The sequence below is a fragment of the Mastomys coucha genome, unplaced genomic scaffold (genome assembly GCF_008632895.1).
Source record: "Mastomys coucha isolate ucsf_1 unplaced genomic scaffold, UCSF_Mcou_1 pScaffold5, whole genome shotgun sequence".
Classification (NCBI taxonomy): domain Eukaryota; kingdom Metazoa; phylum Chordata; class Mammalia; order Rodentia; family Muridae; genus Mastomys; species Mastomys coucha.
In genome coordinates, this window is record NW_022196911.1 from 17,347,407 (window position 1) to 17,368,525 (window position 21,119).

The window sequence follows — 21,119 nt, forward strand, 5'->3', positions numbered from 1 at the left end:
AGAGGGGGAGGGGGAAGAGGGAGAGGAGTAGAGGCAGGCCATGAGCATGGAGAGAGGGGGGGAGGGGAATGGGGAGAGAAAGGGTGGGGAGAGAAAGAGTAAGAGCAATAGAGCAAGAGGAGCAAGAGAGAGAGGAGGGGGCAAGCAGCCCCTTTTACAGTAAGACAGGTACACCTGGCTGTTGCCAGATAACTGTGGGGCAGAGCCTAAACTAAATGTCAACACTACCATTTCCATTTGATTCTAGAAAATTTCAGATCCCCCTCTAATTTCTTCAGTTTTCTACTGAGTTCTCAAAAATGTATTAGTTTATTTAGGCGTGTTTGTATATTTTGTGTTTTCCCTTGCTATTGATTTCTAGTCTTATTTGCATTCTCATCTGATAAGACACAACAGGTTTTTTCAACAGGTTATTTTTTGTTCTGTTAAGATGTTCTATGATGTGATGTATTTTGGAGAAAGTTAAATAATATGCTTTAAGTACATACACTTTACAGCTGTCCGGTAGACTATTCTGCAGTTGTCTGTTGGGTCCATTTTTTTCTGTGTTACAGTTTAATTCTGAAGTTGTCTTAAATTAACTTTTTTTCTGGTGGTCTATCTATTGATGACAGCGATATATTAAAATCATTCACTGTCCTTTTATACCCAAGTATTGGGTACATGGATATTTGGTTAACATATATTGGCAATCATTACATTTTCTTAATGATTTTTCTTTTATTAGTATTGTCTTAGTTAGGGTTTCTGTTACTGTGATGAAACACCATGACCAAAGCAACTTGGAGAGGGAAGGGTTTATTCTGCTTACACTTCTTTCTATAGCACAGTTCATCATTGAAGGAAATCAGGACATTAACTCACACAGGGTAGGAACCTGGAGGCAAGAGTTGATGCAAAGGCCAGCAAGAGGAAAGCTGTTAATTGGTTTTACCCTCATGGCTTGTTCAGCCATTTTTTTTTTTTTAACAGAATCCAGAATAGCAAGCCTAGGAATTGCACCAAACACAATGGGCTGGACCCTTTTCTATTAATCACTAATTAAGAAAATGCCCAGCCGTATCTTATGAAGGCTCCCTCCTCTCTAATAACTCTAGCTTGTGTCAAGTTGATATAAAATTAGCCAGTACAAATATGTAGTGACTCTCCTCTTTAATTTTGTCTTAAACTGTGTTTTGTCAGTTTTTTATACAGAAACTCCATCTTGCTTTCATTTGTTTGAAAAATTATTTTCTGACCTTTCATTTTCCTTCCATGTGTGTTTCTTAGACACAAGAGATGGTTGAATCTTGTTACTTATTCAAAGACAAACTTTTCTTTTAATTGGAGAGTAAACTTTACATTCTGGACTATTTAGGAGATATGTGTTAATTCTATATAGGTTCTTTTTCTTTCCATTTGAGCATTCTTTGTTTTTTTCTTTCCCTTTTTATCATCGTAGATGTTTCCTGTTTATTGGACTGAAAATGTTTGAATATTTGACAATTACTTTGATCGTTTATTCTCCTAATTAAATTCATTCTTTCTCATGCTCTTACAATTGTGAACATCTTTCTTCTTCATCATCAGTAGGCTATGTTAAATGTCTTCTGAGATGATGGCTTAGTGGTCATGAATTGCTGTATTTTATGTTTTCGCCTATCAGTTTTAAGTGATAACTTTTCTGGATACAGTGGTCGTGATCAGCAACTATTACTCTTGGGACTTAAATACATCAGTTTATGCTTTTCTGTTTGGTTTTAGAGGTTCTGCTAGGGCTCTGAGATTAATCGAAGAGTTCCTATTTAAAGGTGAGCTGGTATTTTCTTCTTTCTCTCTTTTCTTAGCATTTCATCTTCAGTGTAACCTGGAGAAGTTTTTCCTTCTAGACATATCTATTTAAGGGTTCTATATATTTCTTTTCCTTGATATCCATACCTTTACTTTGAGAAATTTTTAATCATAATTTTATTAAATAGTTTTTCTATGCCATACTTTAATATCTCAATTCCTTCTTTTATACCAAAAAGTCTTAGGAGTGGTCCCTTGTTAATCTCCCAGAGTTCTTAAAAATTATGGCTATGATTGCTTCTATTTCTTTTTTTGGGGGGGCGGAGAAGGTCAAGACAGGGTTTCTCTGTGTAGCCCTGGCTGTCCTGGAACTCACTCTGTAGACCAGGCTGGCCTCAAACTCAGAAATCCACCTGCCTCTGCCTCCCAAGTGCTGGGATTAAAGGTGTGCGCCTCCACTGCTGGGTGCTTCAATTTCTTTCTTATTTTTTTTTTAAACTTTTATTGCATTATCAGAAAAGTTACATGATTTCAATTTATCTGAATTTGTTAACATTTCAAAACATATTTTAATTAAATAGAATTGAATCACATTCTTGTTCCCCTTTTGTACCACCACTCCTCCCATAGACCCCCCCTTCAATACCTATAGCTTCAATTTCTTTATGGTTATCTGAATGCAATAATCACTCACTTTTATCTTATTCAACTTGAAGAAATTTTTTGCCCAAGTTGTCTCTTTTGTTCGTTAGTTGTTGGATTTCTTTCTTTATCTATTTTATTACTATTATTATTATTATTATTGTTATCATTATTATTACTATTATTGTTATTATTAATGTAAAGTTTCTGGAAGCCCAGACTGGCCTCAGACTCATTCTCCTTTGAGAATAATGCTTGAACTTCTAACTCCCAGTCCTTTTGCTTTTGTCTCCTAGTTCTGGGATTACAGGCATCATCCTCCAAGCCTCACTTTCATCCAAGTCTTTTTTTTTTTTTTTTTTTTTTTTTTTTTTTGGTTTTTCAAGACAGGATTTGTCTGTGTAGCCCTGGCTGTCCTGGATCTCACTCTGTAGTCCAGATTGGCCTCGGACTTAGAAATCTGCCTGCCTCTGCCTACCAAGTGCTGGGATCAAAGGCATGCGCCACTACCGCCCGGGATTTATTTATCTCTTATATGTAAGTACACGGTGGCTGTCCTCAGACACACCAGAAAAGGGTATCAGATCTCATTATGAATGGTTGTGAGCCACTATGTCATTGCTGGGATTTGAACTCAGGACCTTTGGACCAGCCATCAGTGCTCTTAGCTGCTGAGCCATCTCTCCAGTCCTTAGACTCACTTCTTTACTTTACCCTCCATCTCTTTTTCTGAATACTCTTTGTGGTCAAAGATGATATCTAAAACTATACTTTTGAAATTTTTTTATCCAAAATTTTAATATCAAAATATTTAGTTACTAAGGAATTATGAATACTTGAAAAAGCTGTATTGCCTCATTTTTCATATTTTTACATTTCAAAATTGCAATTTCCATATATTTTAGGATGTATGCATATTTATGTCTCTTTATATATTTATAATTTTATTTCAGAGACCTCTTAATGAATAGCCATTTTTTGAACTCTGAATCTTTATTACTACCCAATGAGTAAACACAGAAACAGTAATTTAAAGAGAATTGGACTAACTAGGAATTTAAAAATTGATGAGTGAAAATAGTATTAATAATTGATAATAAAATTAATAAGCAGTGGAGAAAGGAATGAAGAATGAGATAGGATAGTGCATTTATTACTTTTCTCATTTCTGTGAGAAAGTACCTGAGAGAAGCAATTGACGAGAAGGACGAGTTTCCTTGGGATCACATTTTTAGGGTGCAGTCCACGTCAAAGACAAGGCATGATGGCTGAAGGGTGAGGGAGCTGGTCACATTGCATCTCCAGTTAGGAAGCAGAGACAGACAGATATTGGTGTTCAGCTCATGTCTCCTTCTCTTCAATCCAGGCCTCCAGCCTGTGGAGGGTGCCAGCTACATTCAGGTGTCTTTTCTCTAATTAAGCCTTAGTGGAAACAGCTTGACAAAGATACCCCCAGAAGTGTAGGTCCATAGTGGCTATAATCTAGTGGCATTAACAATGAAAATTAAAATCACACAGAGAGAATAAAAGCATATGGGATGAAGATATAAAAAAGAATGCTAAGGAAAAAACACAATAAAACCAACACAGAGCCAAATGATGTTTTAAAACACTGAAAAGAGAAAAGCTGATGTTCCTCTTTGGCCGAGGAATTAGAAGATGGGATGTTTTGCCCTTTTTCAAATAGTTTGCCAAACAGTTCCACAATTTACCTCGAGTGGAGAAAAGAATGATATTCTTTGCTCTAAAGTCCTAACAGGTTAGACTAGAAAGGGCTTTTTGCTAGATAAGCCTTTCTGAAGTACTGGCAGTAGCAGGGCAGTGGAGTCAAAGGCTTCTGTGCAGGGTTGGTGAGGCCTGGATACTGTGTCGTCCTGTGTGCCCAGCCATGCAGTCTCTGTCCTAGTGTGTATTCACATACACCTGGTCTTGCTCCTCTTTCTAGATGTCTCACTATAGTGTCCAAATATAACCTTCCTCTGCATCTCGGCCATGTAAACCTATGTATGTGCCTATATCCAAATCACAGACAGTTTCCTGGACTCAGACTAATTACCTGGTAGTCTTCTGTTTATCCAGTGGTGGATAGAGAGAGGCCTTTGGATCTTGGGTATATAAAAATGCAAATGCAGGACCTTCTGTCGACAGAAGGATTTTATTGTAAGCTCACCCTTTTTGTTTGTTAGTTTGGTTGTTTTGGTTTGGTTTTCAAGGCAGGGTCTTCCTGTGTAGCCCTGTAGACGAGGCTGACCCCAATTTCAAGAGATTTGCCTGTTTTTGTCTCTGGAATGCTGACGCTAAAGCCATGTGCCACCTTGCCCTTGTCTCTAAGCACATTCTTAAGGTGGCTCCACTCATGGCCCTGGAGATTAGACTAGGACATACAGGAACCGTTAGCATCTGCTCACTGTAGATCCCATCTTAAACTATGTTTTTGCAGAGTATCAGATTGTGTGTTCAAGGCTGTCCCTTGTTCTCTCGTAAAACCCCGCAGAAGAGCGTCCTCCCCTTTTCTACTATTTTGTCTACTGCTCAGTGTTATGATTCACTGTTTATTTTTACAGATGTGAGGTTAAGTCTTCCTGCATTTCACCTGGTCTTTGTCTACTGTTCATCGTTCCCCCCTGTGTCTTGCTTCAGTACCTGCATTCCCCTGTGGTCAAGCACTTGATGATAATTTCAGACTGGTACAGACCTCAGAAAGTGCTAGACATCTCTAATTGGCTGTCCAATCACCTTCTTATGAAGTTCTTCAAAGAATGAATAATTGTTTCTCTTTGTTATTATTTTTTATTTAATGCCGTTGTTACAGCTCTGAGAGTACAATTTCTCTTCTTTCCCACAGTGCCGGTCAATCTCATTTCCCTGAGGAGAACTTAGCTTAGGCTCCTCCTACATACATATTTCTTAGAAGCCTCAGCTCACATCCATCTTCTTTTCACCTTGAAATTTTTTAATTACTACACCATGATTTTTTTAAACTTTAAATATTAACTCTCACTCTATTCTACAGTTTGGTACTCTAATATTTTATTCACTAATTATATAATGGATATATTATTTCTCCAGACAGACTGTAAATCTCTGTGGGCTGAGGAACCTGTTTTGAATTTTCTTATACTTCAAGGTTAGGGGTCGCACATAGACTGTGACAGTGCACAATTGCTTGTTAATTGAGATGTTCTGTTCCACTGATCATAGAAGATATTTTCAGTAGAGCATGCTAAGCATGGAACATAAATCCATTAAAGTTGGCACTCAAGACAAATGGACCTACCATCCCCACTCACAATTTCCTGGAACCATAGTTAATAAAGATACAGCCCAAGTGAGGCCATAACTACCAGTCATGTGCTAGTCTGACTATGCTTCTGCTTTCTTCACTCCTTCTACTCCGTCTCACTGGGCAGGTTATAACTGTCACAGCCATGATGCTTTAGAGCCACTAAGGTTCATACGTAAAACCTATCACAGAACTTTCCTACTCCTTCTATTCTTTCTATTCCTATTCCTGAACTCTCCCAGAATCAGGGAAATTCATTAACTTCCCATACATGCAGTCAGATGCACAAATAGTCAGACAATGCAAGTGTTATTTAGCTTCTGAATGAATGTGATGATGGTTTCTAAGACGATAGCTCTATCCTATTGGCGGCTACCCTATGAGAGCAGAGTAGAATGAACCAGAGTTCATCCCTTTCTAGATCCCATAATCTGCTGTGAATTAAACCACAGAAAACTCTAGTTTATTAGATGAATTGTTACCACAAGACATTCCATACTTCTAGCCAGAAGAAAGTCTAGCCAAGTCTGACTTGATAAATTTAGCCAGGAGCGCCATATCCATTTTATGAGCATGGTTTATAGGAGATTAAGTGCTAAGACACGGGGCCACTAATGGAACGAGAGCTCAGGAAAGGAGAGGCCAGTGGGCTACACTCAGTGAATCAGGCATGACGGAGGAGGTGGTGTTTCTTCTAAAGTGTAGTGAGCAGAAGCATTCAAGGTAGGAGGGAAAACTTGAATTAAGTTCTGGTTAAAAATTAAGTCTCATGAGTTCAAAGACAAAAAGAGAATGTTCTTGCTGAAGCCAGTGGAAGATTTCTGCTGGTGAGAGTTAAAGGTTAGATAGCCAAGATGTTTCATGTATTTTGTTGTTGTTGTGTTCATTAACTTTGTTTTTGGTTAGTTGTGAGAGCTTCAACACTGGACTTTGTAATAAAAATGGGAACCTATTGGAAGGAGAAAAAGTGAAAACCTGCCATGTGGAAGAGTTTTTGGGCAATCTAATTGCTACTCCAAAAACACAGTTATGGTCAAATTTAGAATACATTTAGGCATCTAGAGAGTGATAATACATGATAGTAGCCATGGAAATGTCTACAAATTGCGTAGCAAATTGTCTTATTGATATACAAAACATTCAAACTGCTGAATCAACTTATCACTGCATCCAAGGAAGCAATTCAAGGCAGGGGGATGGATTAAACGGGTTGACAGACCATGTTAATTAGAGGTAGATTGCTCTCTTCATTCTCAGATACTCTAAGATGATAGAAGTTATGAAACAGAATTGGGTTTCACATAGTTTCTAGGATTCCATGATAGTTCTTCTCTCTACTTCCTCTCACGATGCCACCTCAGCCATTGGACATACTTCTCTATGGCAGCTATATCACATAGCATCAGTTACCTTGACAAAAGCAAATGTGCTATCTTCTTGTTCTGACTCCAGCATCAGCCAAACTGTCCCTATATGCGTTCTCCAGGTATCCAGCCAAGGGTCACTATCACATCTCTTGTCTTGATTGTTGATAAAAACTGTTTTGCTTTAGTATCCATTGAGAGAAAGTAGAGACTAGAAAAGGAACCTTACTAAACTTTGAGAGAAATAATGCATAGCTCCAAACAATGTATCAAACTGCTGTGGTGACCCCATATGTAGTCAACTGAATGCAGGGGTAACAAAAACCATTGGCAACAGCCAAGTGTTTCTGAATATACAATGACCAAACATTAACTCAAAATCAAATGCATGCCATGTTCAGGGTATTTAGGACACTGCTTATTTATGTTATATCATATGACCACTGTAATCTTGGCTCTGAACAAACAACATTCATAATTCACACTGTGTGTACTGTACACCATCAACTATAATAGGAGATACAGATAGAAATATGTACTGTCGGGGCTCAGCGGTTAAGAGCGCTGACTGCTCTTCCAAAGGTCCTGAGTTCAAATCCCAGCAATCACGTGGTGACTCACAACCATTCGTAATGAGATCCGGTGCCCTCTTCTGGGATGTCTATAGACAGCTACAGTGTACTTACATATAACAAATAAATAAATCTTAAAAAAAAAAAGAAATATGTACTGTCAGCTAAGAAGTCAAATAAATGAGGCCTAAAAAATCATAAATTAGTGGTACTTGTCAAAGAATTTCACTGGAATAGTGCAGAAGGAGGCCAGGCTATGGCATGTAAAGAACATTAAGGAAGCAGAGAGAGTTATCATAGAATATTCTTAGTAGCAGTTTGACTATAACATGAAAATTTCGATAACCAGTAACCACAAATAGGTCCAAGGAAAAGTGATACATTTAATTGATTAATTATCCTATTCATTCATTGTCTCAAACACATTTGTGGCTGCTGAGCAGCAGCAAGCAGAGAATAAGCATTTAAAAAAAAATACATCAAGAGTACGACTAAGGAAACAATACCCAGGAGAAAGAGCATGGATTACTACAGAGGAGTATCCCATACTTGGTAGCTCAAGTTTATTTTATAACATGGAGAAGACAAGGTCTGGGGTTGAGGCATCTAGAGAGTAAGCTATGCAGTGAGTCATCATCCTCACAGTTTCTTTGAAATAGTCTACAAACCTTACTGATTCTCCGTAAACAAAAACTGGAGCATGTGTTTTATAAATAGAACACCCTCGGATATAACTGACCTTTAGAGCTGCAGACAGCAGAGCTTGCTTCTTTCTCCCACACTCCATACATCTTAGTTTCCAGTCACAAGAGGAGATACAGATAGAAATATGCATTGTCTGTGTGCACGCACATATGTTGTACTTTTAAGGGTGATGACATCCGTCCTACCATCAAAGGAATCTTTTGTGGTTACATAATGAAAAAGTCAAAAGCTGGCTTTTTTTTTTTTATTCATGCAGAAATCTAAATTTATACTTTCAAACTCTTTAGCTCAAATCATTTGTTTATGTGGGCTAAAATTCTTGTGTGTATCTTACCTAGATAATCATGAGCTTTCCGTTTTCTACTCTAATCAGAAGAACAATCTCATTCAATGATAAGCTTAGAACAGGAAGACACTACTCTTTGTTGACTAGTAGAACAAACGCCCATTGGTTTCCATCGTATGCTTCAGGCTCCAGAGCATCTTCTGATGAATTCAGAGGGTCAGTACCATGCAGAAACACAAACTGGATTTTTCATAAACCTTTGTCTTCTTAGAACTGGAAAAAAAAAAAAGACATAGACCAGAAACAGCTTAACCATATAAAAATATCTAATTTATACTTTGGGTTTTATCAACTAGTATAAAACACTATTTTAATCTGTAAAAAATTAAAAGTTCTGTATTCACCATTTTTTAACTTAATCACTTCCCTACATATCAATCACCTTTCTTCGGTTAAGCCTACCTTTTCTCAATTTTTCCCAAGACACTTAAATGCCAAACTAGTTTTTTAAGATACCAAGGTATTCAATTCCTTAGCAACCTTCTGAATTTCCCTGACCTGAGGAGAAGGCGAAGAGCCTTGTGGTCTCAGAGACAGAGTTGTGGATGTGCAGTGCTTTTGCTGTTAGATCAATAGCTCAGATGTTCTTGACTTCAGGAAGAAGTCAATATTCAGCACTCTGAAACATCCAAAACTCCATTGTTGTGCTGGAGAAAAACCCAGGCCCTCACCTCTCTCCTGTCCACCCTCCTACTGCTCCACATCCCATGCCTCCTCCCCACCCCCTTTCTCCATGTGGATGTCCCCACCTCCAACACCACCTAACCTCTAAACTTCCTGAGGCCTCCAGTCTCTTTTCCATATCCTCTGTCACACCGCTTCTCTGTGTTCACTTTCTTCTCAAACGACCTACCTCCTATTCCTCCAACACACACGTGAAAAAAAAAAAGAATTTCCAACAAAAATCTTGGACGGTTGCCTCTAAATGCATAAGCTTTAGCCAAATCCCCAGTACCAACCATAAAGACTATATGATACTTCAAGGAACCTTTGTCCTAGTCACACAAAAAAGTGAGCAAATTACCCCATGAGCAAAACCTACAAACATCCAGTGTTGCCTCCAAAAACCTCAAAGGAAAGTAGACTTTATTAGCTCACCTTTCCACAGAAATGCCAGCAATTGAAACTGTGTGTGTGTACAGGTCAGACTGACAGCTGTCCTGGAAGCAATGCTGCCCAGAGATTCCTGCATCAGGCAGAGCTTAGCTTACATGACTCACAAGGTCACGTTTGACTCCACAATTCCATTATCCTTGTTAATTTCCCCAATTCAATTTGCAGTACAGGATAAACAAACCAGCCTAATTTGATCTGGAACCTCTGCAGGCTATCACAGGTCATTTAATCTAAAACACATGGCCCTACCCATTCCCATGTTTTCCAAAGTCTCCTAACAGACCTTGTCTTTACGAAGACTCTGAGTTATTGGTTTACTCATGACCTTTCCAGCTTCTTGCTTATTTGACAATTGCCTTTGATTTTCCTTTAGATTGGGGTAGAGGGAACATAACAGAGTTTTCTCCTTTCTAAATTTCTCCTCTCAAGTCATATAAATAGTAAGTCCAGATTAATATTACATTGCTTACATTTTACTTCACAGTGTGCCTTCTCTTTCAGGGTTGAGTCTGAGAAATTGGATATGGGCTGTAGATAATCACAGATCTGGAAAAATCTACCAAGGCAGATTTTCAGAGATGAATGGTCATATTTTTAAGTTTTGATATTAACATAATTTATAAAATAAATTTGATATACGGCAACCTTGTTAGAACTGGGGTATTAAAACCACTTAAGTCTTACTCATTAAAAAATGTACACATAGGCCAATCAGATGGCTCAGCCACCAAGCCTGACAACTTAACTTTGATTTCTGGGAACCCCATAACAGAAAGAGAGAGCCAACTCCCCAAAGCTGTCATCTGACATTCTTATAGGTGCCAACACATGTACAGTGCCAACACATGTACATTCCCATACATACGCCCATGTTCTCTCTCTTATGTACATAATAAATAAAAAATATAATTTAAAAAGGAAATATACATGTGTGTTAAAGTCATATATTTTAACATCCTTTTCATATGTGTCTTCACAGTTGAAAGCAGCCCCCATGCTGAGCAAGCTCTGTTTAAAAACGGTCGCAGACATGTTGCAGCCTTAAACACTCGGTGTATGCCCACTCTTTATAACTGATGCTCTCCCTTGTCTTTTCCAGTGAACGTTGTGTCAATGTTACAGGAATTTTGGGAAAGCAAGCAGCAGCAGAGAGCCACGTTCTCCAGCGAGGGGCTGGTGGTCTATGAGTCGATGCCTTCCTCTGGGCCTCCCTTCGTGAGCTATGTGACTCTCCCTGGAGGGAGCTGTTTTGGCAACTTTCAGGTAAGAGCAGGCAGCCCTCCGTCAGCGAAAGGTAACTGGGCTAGAGCAGAGTTACCCTGCCACAAAACAGCCACGAAAGGTAACTGGGCTAGAGCAGAGTTACCCTGCCACAAAACAGCCACGAAAGGTAACTGGGCTAGAGCAGGGTTACCCTGTCACAAAACAGCCACGAAAGGTAACTGGGCTAGAGCAGAGTCACCCTGTCACAAAACAGCCACGAGGGGTTTTTTGATATAGTAGAGAAAACTGACTCATATCTATCACATATACGGGAAGAATCAGTCAGGTACTCTAACTTTAAAAATGAATAAGGAAGTAGTTTATAGTGTGATGTGCCCTGCTACTTCCCTATAGAAAGCAAATTTTATACCATAGCACTTTGCTTCCAAGATAGTTGTTACATTTTCCTTCAATAAGATTCTGGGAGAAAAAAAAAAGTATAAGGCTAGAAAACAATGATGAAGTCTTCCATCGGGGATTTTCTAACAGTTGAAAACCTGTACTATTGTAATTTTGTTGTAATTAAGTATTAATTTAGCCATCCTTGTGGCATATACCTTTAATCCAGCACTCATGAGGCAGCAACAGATGGCTCTCTATGAGTTAAAGGCCAGCCAGATTTACATAGAGAATTCTAGGCCAGCTAGGGCTACATAATAAAATCCTGTCTCAAAGCTAACTAAATATTAAAATGAAAATATCTAAAGTCTACCTTAGACCAAAGCATGATCCTGGTTGAAAGCTGGGTTCAAGTACTTATGTGTATGTCAGGTTCTGCCTCTGCCTGCTTCTACTCCTTTGGAAAACTTAGGTAACTTTTCAAATTTCTAAGCTTTGAGATGGGAAATAGCTACAGGATTAGCCAGAGCTCGTAGAAAGTACATTTTTAATGTGTTAGCATGGCATATCTGCTAGATTGTAGGGTATCCAAATATCATTATTGTTGTGTTTTATAAAAAGCCAAGTATGTGTTTTGTAGAGCTCTGTATGGTGAGGTAAGAGGCCCATGCTGAGATATCCCTTTACCCTGAGGTACCAGCTATAGGACTGCATAGTATACAATAGAGTTTATTTAAGGCATGGGAAGGGGAGTTAGAAGGGAATAGAGACGAAAGAAACAGAGACAGAGAGAAAAAGAGGAGGAGGAAGAAGAGAAGGAGGAGGACAAAGAGGAGGAAGAGGAGGAAGAAGAAGAGAAGGAGGAGGAAGAGGGAGAGGAGGAGGAGAAGAAGAGGAAGACCAGCCAGGAACATGTGGAGAAGGGATGGAGGGGAGAGAGAGAGAAAGGGATCAGGGAGAGAAGAGTCAGAGAGAGAGAGAGAGAGAGAGAGAGAGAGAGAGAGAGAGAAGAGGAAGAGAGAGTGAGGAAAAGCCAAGTAGCCCCTTTTATAGCAAGCCAGACCTATCTAGCCATTGCCAGGTAACTGTTGGGTGGAGCCTAGAAGGAATGCCAACAGTTATAACAATACTTGTACATTTGGTTACACTTTTTTTCTCTTTGTGTGTAACTGTAGACATATTTCCAAACACTTCTATGCAAAGCATTTGCCCATATTACAATCAACATCTGGTTACCCAGTGAGTCAATAGGAAATATCAAGCAGCCTGAGGATATATTCTATACCCTTAGGAAATCAAGGTAAAAAAAAAGTTATGGTAATTATGGAGTTATATTTAAGGGTCACTGCAAGCACAAGCAAGGGAGCTTCTAAAATTACCAGTCCTCTTTATAAGTACTCCTTTAATGCAATAAACCATCCCTCACTCAGTGACTAACAGTGGTGCTTCATTTCTAACATATGGAAAAGCACACAGAGCCACATTGCTTCCAAGCCTTGGCTGCTAAGAAGCCCAGATGAAAGTTTTCAGTGAACATACTTATCGTGTACATGTACAGAACTCAACATTTTTAAAACTATCATCATACTTGGTGTTATTTTTATTTCTACCTATATTTTTCCTTTAAAAATTATTTCACTCTATTTTATCTCATTGCCTGGTATATCTGCTTTGTATTGTCTCAAATCCTTTGCATAATAAGAGAATGGTGTAATGTTTTTAAGCTTTTAAAACAACTTTTTAAATACTACATTTAGTGTGTGTGCGTGTGTGTGTTCTCACTGAGCCATGGTGATTGTTACAGCTTGTAGGGGTCCTTTCTCTCCTTCCATCATGTGGGATCTGAGGCTCAAACTCAGGTCATCAGTTTTGGTGGCAAGCACCTTTACCAGCTGAGCTACCTCACTGGCCCAAGAAAGGTATAATTTAATAAACCGACTAGCAGTGTAGTTGTTAGGGATTATTGGAGACTGTAAATTGAAGCTGAGATATATATGGCTGAAGGTATCTTAGCCAGCTGGAAAAGATAAAGTGTTCTCACTATAAGGAACAGTGTGTGCTAAGACACACCAAAAGAGGAAACCACAAGCATTTTCATGATTTTCAAAGTGTCATTCAGACACCTAGCCATCACATCTTGCAAAGGAGTACAGGTTCTACACTAAGAAAAATCAGAACCCTAAATGTGAACAATACATTCAGATATATGTCTGAAAGACTGCTGTTACAGCTGCATGAAAATACTTCAGAACTAAATGAAGCTAAGACCAAGAGCTCCAGGGTGTGAGTGGTGAGCAGCTATGGTGGTAGCTGCATGCATAGTGTGGTCAACAGAGAATACGAAAGGACTGGAAGGTGGTTGGGAGTTGGAGAGTTAGGATGGAAGCTCAATTTTAGCCTTAGCCACGGGCTAAGAAAGACGAGGCAGGAGGACACTCTGGAAATTGTTGACAGGGTCAGTGAGTAGGGCATTCTGCTTAAAAGGTGTGTTGAGTTTTCTGATACTACATTTATCCATTAATCTGTTTTTTTTAAATTAGATTGGATATATTAAGTTTATATGTAGCTTTTGGGAAAAGTTTAAGGTCCCTGATTGAAATGGGTCAAAACACAGTAAACTTGGTTAACAAAATGGCATGGACCACAGAAAAGATAAATAAGAAAGACATGGAATTTCTAATTAATAAAAAAAAAAAAACAAAATAAGAATTAAAATGATATGTCTCAATTCTTACCAGACAAGCCTTACAGTCATAGAAGCGTAATACAAGCATACTACAAAATGTCATTATGTTCACACACACACACACACACACACACACACACACACACACACAAGGGGTTTGTAGAAATGGCTAAGTGGTTAGGAGTAGGTACTCTTATTGCAAAACACCCTTGTCAAGTAGGTCACAGTCACCTATAACTCCATCTCCAGGGCAATGTTTCTGATGTCTCTGGACTCTGAGGGCCCCTTCACACACACACACACACACACACACACACACACACACACACACACACACTTAAAAGCATTTAACAACCCACAGAAATATGTACCACTTTCTGGCTAGTAGAAAGCTATATGATCTTTATAACTCTTCTCTAAGATTCTTTCCAAAGAAAAAGCTTGAGTAGAGAGGAAAACTAGTGGTTGCCATTATCTTATTGAAGTATACATCCTTCTGCAGCAATAGACTATTCAGCTACCGCAGCTCTCCAAGCTTCATCTCCCAGAACCCCTTTTCTGACGCTTGATGCTTTGGCCCAACCTCCACCTCAGCCACATGTCTTGATCTCTTCCAGTCATCCTCATACTCACACTGTAACCCACTAGCCAGTGCTCCTGCACTGCCTGCTAAGACTCCACACAAGAATGCACTCCATGTACATTCTCTGTATCTTATATTGAAAACAATCCACCTCTTCAGATTTCCCAAAGGGGATATTTGTTTCTCTATTAGCACCTTATGCTAATTAAGGTAGCCCATGTGATTTTTTGTCTCTGTAATAAAATATAAACACCTCAGGGATGGGGCCCATATCCTTACAACCTTCATAATCTTAAGCACTGCTGCTTCTCATGGTAACAGCCTAATAAATTTTGGTGAATCAATACTCAAATGACTAAATAACAAACTCCAAAAATAACTTAATGTCATTTTTCTTGTATGTAATCAATAATTGCAAAGATATCCCACTTAACTTTTCAAGGTAGTGCTATAAAGGGTCAGTAACCCTGAACCTTTTAGTGTTAACATCTACGGCTTATTTGTATCTTGTTTACCATTATCTTGCTTATATCTATGCTTAAATTACTGAAATTGGATGAATGTGAAATAATTGATGCACGGCCCCTTCATTCTCTTTGAATTTTATGGCAATGAACAACAAATGATACTTGTATCTAGGCATGCATTATGTTTATGGTCAATAAATGTACTCTAATATATCTAAAAAGGAATGCACTTGTCATATAAAATATATATAAAGGACATGTAGCTAAGGATTCTAGTGTTCTTGTTTTGCTTTATCTACCTTGAATTACAACTCTCCCTATTGTCTCATAAATTTTGACTCAAGTGACAGGACTTCCCTTAAGTGGTAGATCCATCTTCCTTGTGGTCTTAAAAAAAAAAAAATGAAAACTCGTCAGCAATGAGACCTCTAGGTGACTTCTCTGATCATCATCATTTTTTTAATGTTTAAATCATTCATAGTTTAAGGTTCTCAGGAGATTTGTTAACATCCTTGCTTTAAAAGATTCAGAACTTCCTGAAGCAAATATATTTTGAAATGTCTTTCGGTGGTTGGCAACCAAATCGGGTTCCTTAACCCATTTATCCCTCCAAAATATGATTGAGGAAGAAAAAGCAGGAAAGAAAATAAGAAGAAAAATTTCTCTAGGGATGACATCTTGCACCTTTTCTTTGTCAGTTCAAACCACCTTTAATGCTTTTTCTGCCGTAGAGCATTTAAGCAAGTTTTGCCAGCCTCTGGCTTTCGAGCACCTATATGCGTCATCATGCAATGCCTTTTCACATAACCAAAGGCCACCCCTGTGCATGGCAAATCATCTCACGACATACTATTAATTTTATGACCATTCCAGAAACATGGAGAAACCATTATGCCATAGTAGACTTCTTGCTGGGCATGGACATCACTTCAAGTGTGCCAAGTAATGGAACATACTCAGTAGAACATAGACTGGGTTAAAGAACTAATCTCTCTGCTTTCAGCAGTTTCATGAAAGCTGTGAGAAATTACACTCATTCATTTTTTAAAGCATGGTATTCAAAATGATTCTTAGGTCTCGGACTAGTAAAAGGAAAGCTGCCCAATGCTTTGATGGACAAAGGCTGATACTGATATTTTGTGCAAAACACTCTCATTGAAGTAAATGGGAAGCTTGTGTCCATAGAGGCTAATTAAGCAGCTTTCAGTTAATCTTGACACTAAATCCTCCCTCAACAAAATCCAAATTGATGGAGGAGGGATGGAGAGAGAGCGAGAGCAAGAGAGCACTGTGGTCCTCCCTTTAGACCAGACCTTCATACATTACTATAGTATGGAAAAAGAGACGTGAAAATATGGTATTCCTTTTAAATATCTAAACAGTACAAAATAACCTACTGATAAAAATGTTTTCCCAAGAAGTTATATTGGAACGCATCAATACAGTTCCTTATCAAAAATTTTGAATATTATAAGCATTAAGTAGAGATTTGTGCATTCTGAGTGTCTTTTTATTGTGCCATTTTTTTTGCCAGGGAGGTCTGGGCAGTTAATCCTTCCCTAGGCACACATAACATCCATGAAACCCAGTGGCATTTTCCACATCCTGTCATAAGAACAAACAAGGTCCCAGTTCACCATCCAGGCCTCCTTATGAATTCAGAAGAAATTCACTCATTGCTCCAGCAGCTATTTCTGTTTCTAAACCCAAAAGAAAACTTGAATATCTTATTTTATATTTTTATTTTAAGAGTTTGTGAGACAATCTTTTTTTAAAGATCATAATGTGGTCTCTGTATAGAATTGGCTAGGATAATTTGGAATTGAGGATTTCATTTTTTTTTAAGATTTATTTATTTATTTTTATGTATATGAGTACACTGTAGCTGTATAGATGGTTCTGAGCCACCATGTGGTTGCTGGGATTTGAACTCAAGACCTTCAGAAGAGCAGTCAGTGCTCTTAACCACTGAGCCATCTCTCCAGCCTGAGGATTTCATTCTTATCTTCAGTAAATGCAAAATTTCCTTTAGGTATAATACTATATTATGCAATTATTTATATATGTGGATTAAGATTAAAGAAAAACGTAAAACATTGGAGTGTTGCTTGATATATTTAAAATCTAGGTTTTTTCATTTATTATGGTATTATATCTTTCTTAACTATTTGGTGCTATTGTTAAAAGTGTTTCACAGAAAGTAAGCAGAGATGTTCCGTGATATAGTGCGATTCTTAGACTAGCTGTATAATGGCAGATGTACATGAGGTTGCAACTTCAGTATCTCTACTAACAGATTCTTGATTACCTCCCTCAACCCACTTGTAACTTCTATCTGGTGTTGTTCAACGGGCTGTACAGTAAGAAGCCAAAGAGAAAACACTCAGAGCAGAGGCGTCCTTGCAAAGCTCTTTGTCTTCATTTAATGGACTTTAATGAGTTTGCCAACTCTGTTTTTCAAAATCACTTCTTATGAAAATACCTATGAAAACTGTTATAAGAACTGTTCTGAATACAAGGAAAAGAGGGATGTGAAATGTTTTCTTTTACTTACTTAAAGTTGGTAAGCACTTGTTACCTGTATAATCAGACACAAAACATGTTTTATAGTTCATAAATTGCATGATTCTTCTCAAAACCCAAGAAAGTAAATGTCTAAGTCTTAAAATCAGTTTATAAAACTGAGGTTTTGCCCATGACCGAGAGAACATTTGATCAGCTCACATACTTGACTAAACAGAACTGCAATGCTTTTTTCTTTTTACTAGTAATCAAATAAGCCCTTGCCTTAAAATTCCATTTTCCAAATATAAGTGAAATTCCTACCATAAAATCAAGACTATTGTCCAGCACTAATACTACTTTAGTCCTAAATATTTATGTTTGAAACAGTTCTTGACTTCTTTCCTGCCTTTGGTACTAGGCTCAGATGCACCACACACTGTGCAGTTTAACAGCTCCTAAAGGAAGAATTTCCTGGTGGAAATCTGCACAGAAAAACATCCTGCCATAACTAACGAGACCCAAAGATAGCAAGGTTAGTTATGACCCCATTCCATTTGAAAAGCATGTCGGCTAACCGCCAGTCTTTAACAACTTGCATGAAACTTGGAAGTGTGTATTATTTTTATAAGATCCTCTATTCTTCAGCCTTCTTCCTTAGTTCTAACCTGGTCCTTTTCTCGTTAAACAAGTGAACAGAGATGCTTGAGCTCCAGGGAGAACAGTAGCATGTAGAGAAAGAAAAGCTTAGAGAAGGCCTTGTGGGAAAAGAAGGATGTCAGGATATCTCCACGGGAATCTTACAGCCCTTGTGAGACTTGTAATATATGCTGTGGGAAGATGTTCACTGTCTTCCCTTGTGGGGCACGGAAGACTGACTGACTTTCTCTCCATGACCTTCCCCATTCCTCTCATGGAATCTATTTACACCAAAAGTACTATATTAAATAAGTCAATTTTTAGAAGAACTATTTTTTGTTTTGTTTTGTTTTCAAGACAGGGTTTTTCTGTGTAGCCCTGGCTGTCCTGGAACTCACTCTGTAGACCAGGCTGGTCTCGAACTCAGAAATCCGCCTGCCTCTGCCTCCCAAGTGCTGGGATTAAAGGCGTGTGCCACCACGCCCGGCCCTAGAAGAGCTGATTTTATGTAAGAGTATGTGTGTATGTCTTGTAAGTGTGTGCAGGTGCCCTCTAAAGTCTGAAGAGGGTTTTTGGATCCACTGGAACTGGAGTTACAGGTAATTGTGAGCTATCTCATGTCAGTGAAGAGCAATGAGTATTCTTTCTTTTGTTTGTTTTGTTTTTTGAGACAGGGTTTCTCTGTAAGAGCAGTGAATACTCTTAATTGTTGAGCCCTCCATCTCTCTAGCCACCAAAATAAGCCAAAAAATTTGAGCTTTGATTAATCCATTGTGTCTTCAACTTAACTTGAAAAAAAGATGGAGAAAAAAAAAGAAGGAAGAAAGGCTGGGAGGGAGGGAAAGAGGAAGGGAGAGGGGAATGGGAAAAGGAAGGTAAGGAGGGAGAGAAGGAGAGAGGAAGGGAGGGAGAGAGAAAATCTTGAAGGAGCATAATACAATTTAGAATTATAATGATTACCAGGGACTTTGGTCTAGGTACATGTGTAGAATAGCATTTCAAGCAGAGGTAAATGGGGAGGGGAGCAGGTGGTTTATATTATGAAAATAACATTCTGACCCACCATATGCCTGAAATATTTCTCTAAGCTAACAGGAACTTGTGAATTTTTCCTGAACACTAGACTCCCAAGCCAGCCCCCCTCCCCCACTCTCCTACCCCCTACCCCCCACCTACCCACATCTAGCAACCCCTGTTCTCAGTACACACAGAACTCAGAATTGTCCCCCACATACTTGCCTCCAACCTGACCTGCAGAGATGCTATTAACCTGAGTGATGGAGGCTCAAAGGTTGCCCTTTTCACATCAACATTTGGAAGGGGCAGATGCTAATAGATCCACAACCGAATATATTGGAACACATGCGAATGTTCATGCTTTGACCAGAGAGGTCAAAGTGTTAAAGAACTGAGAGTAGCAGGGTCTGGCTTGTGGGATTCTTTCTGTTGAAGGCTTACTCGCTGTCAGGATGAAACCGAGGTGTTGGTGACACTGACCAGAGCCCACAGGCCATACACACAAACTCTGCAAGTCCCTTGCAGAAACTTAGACTACAGGTTGCAAAGGCAAAATGTTCTCAGCCATATGAAAGACAGACATTACAACATCTAAGATTAGGGAAAAAATCCTCACCTCTTGCAGTTGGTTTATTTGTTTTGTCACTTGCAAAATCTTAGCCTGGGTACCCCTTGTACCCCTTGGGTACAAGGCATTGTTGAGCAAGGTCTTCTAAGTTATCACTGATCTGTCTTTAACCCCAGCAAAGATACATCTTTAACTTGGGTTTTCATATCCTTACAGTCTTTAACTCTTGCAGACACTTACATTACAGTTATTCAAAACCTTGCTCACCATGTCCTTGCAGATCCTCAGCTGATGTTAAAAGGGCACTACTTAGTGCCTTAGAGAGTACTTAATTTAGCTCTACAGATTTCAGATAAGAGAGACTTTTTTCTTAAACTTTAATGTGCATGGACGAATAATTCTGGGAAGTCAGTTAATATGGAGTTGATGTCTTTCCAGATACCGTCCAACAGAACCTACCATATGTAGGATATATATTATGTTCAATAAAATCTTAGGTCTAAAAATGATAACTTGGCACATGCATCCTGCTTATTTTCTAAAACAAGTTATGGATGAAAGTCAATTGACAGATTCTATGAAAGTTATTCTTTATCCTGAATTGTATCAGAATAACAAGAAGATATCATATAAGGAGCGTGCCTATAAACAGTTTTAAAGTGTTTCATAAGTTACTAAAAATGATACTAATTTCTTGTTAGGCATTTCTACTTAAAATTTGCCTGTGATTACTAAATTTTATTTAAAAACTTCTTTGCATTCAAATCAAGAAAGAAAGAAAGAAAGAAGGAAGGAAATATTAGAGAGAACAAAAGAAAGAAAGAAAGAAAGAAAGAAAGAAAGAAAGAAAGAAAGAAAGAAAGAAAGAAAGAAAGAAAAAGAAAAGGAGGAAGGAAGGGAAGGAAGAAAGAGGAGGAACGTGATTAGCTACTATTTGATTTGAGGACAGCCTACAGATTAATCTTAATTGTATCTTGACATTGTGTTGTTCACAGAAGAAATGAAAAACTTTTGAGAATAAAAACAGAACTTTAATGTAATTTAGAAAAGCCATCAGCTTTTAGAAGGACTATCAAAGAACTTTTTAGCCTGAATGTTGCCTTACTTGATTCTTATATAGAACAATTCTTCTATTGAGAAACTAGCATTGTTCTATGTTCACAAAGGGGGATTTACCATGAAGACAAGGAAGCTTCTACATTGGCTGACTAAAAGCATAATAACATATTTTACTTGAAATTTTTCTTTTTTTTTTTG

The 21,119-nt window shown here is 38.3% G+C and overlaps 1 protein-coding gene across 2 annotated transcripts in view; it reads left to right on the top strand.

Moving 5' to 3' along the window:
• Positions 1 to 21,119, top strand: part of Lix1 (limb and CNS expressed 1) — a 56,078-nt gene that overhangs the window by 13,003 nt on the left and 21,956 nt on the right. For both annotated transcript variants that reach the window (XM_031352180.1, XM_031352181.1), the window contains exon 2: positions 10,898 to 11,061. In XM_031352180.1, the coding sequence (XP_031208040.1) occupies positions 10,898 to 11,061 (164 nt within the window). The remainder of the gene's footprint in view (positions 1 to 10,897; positions 11,062 to 21,119) is intronic.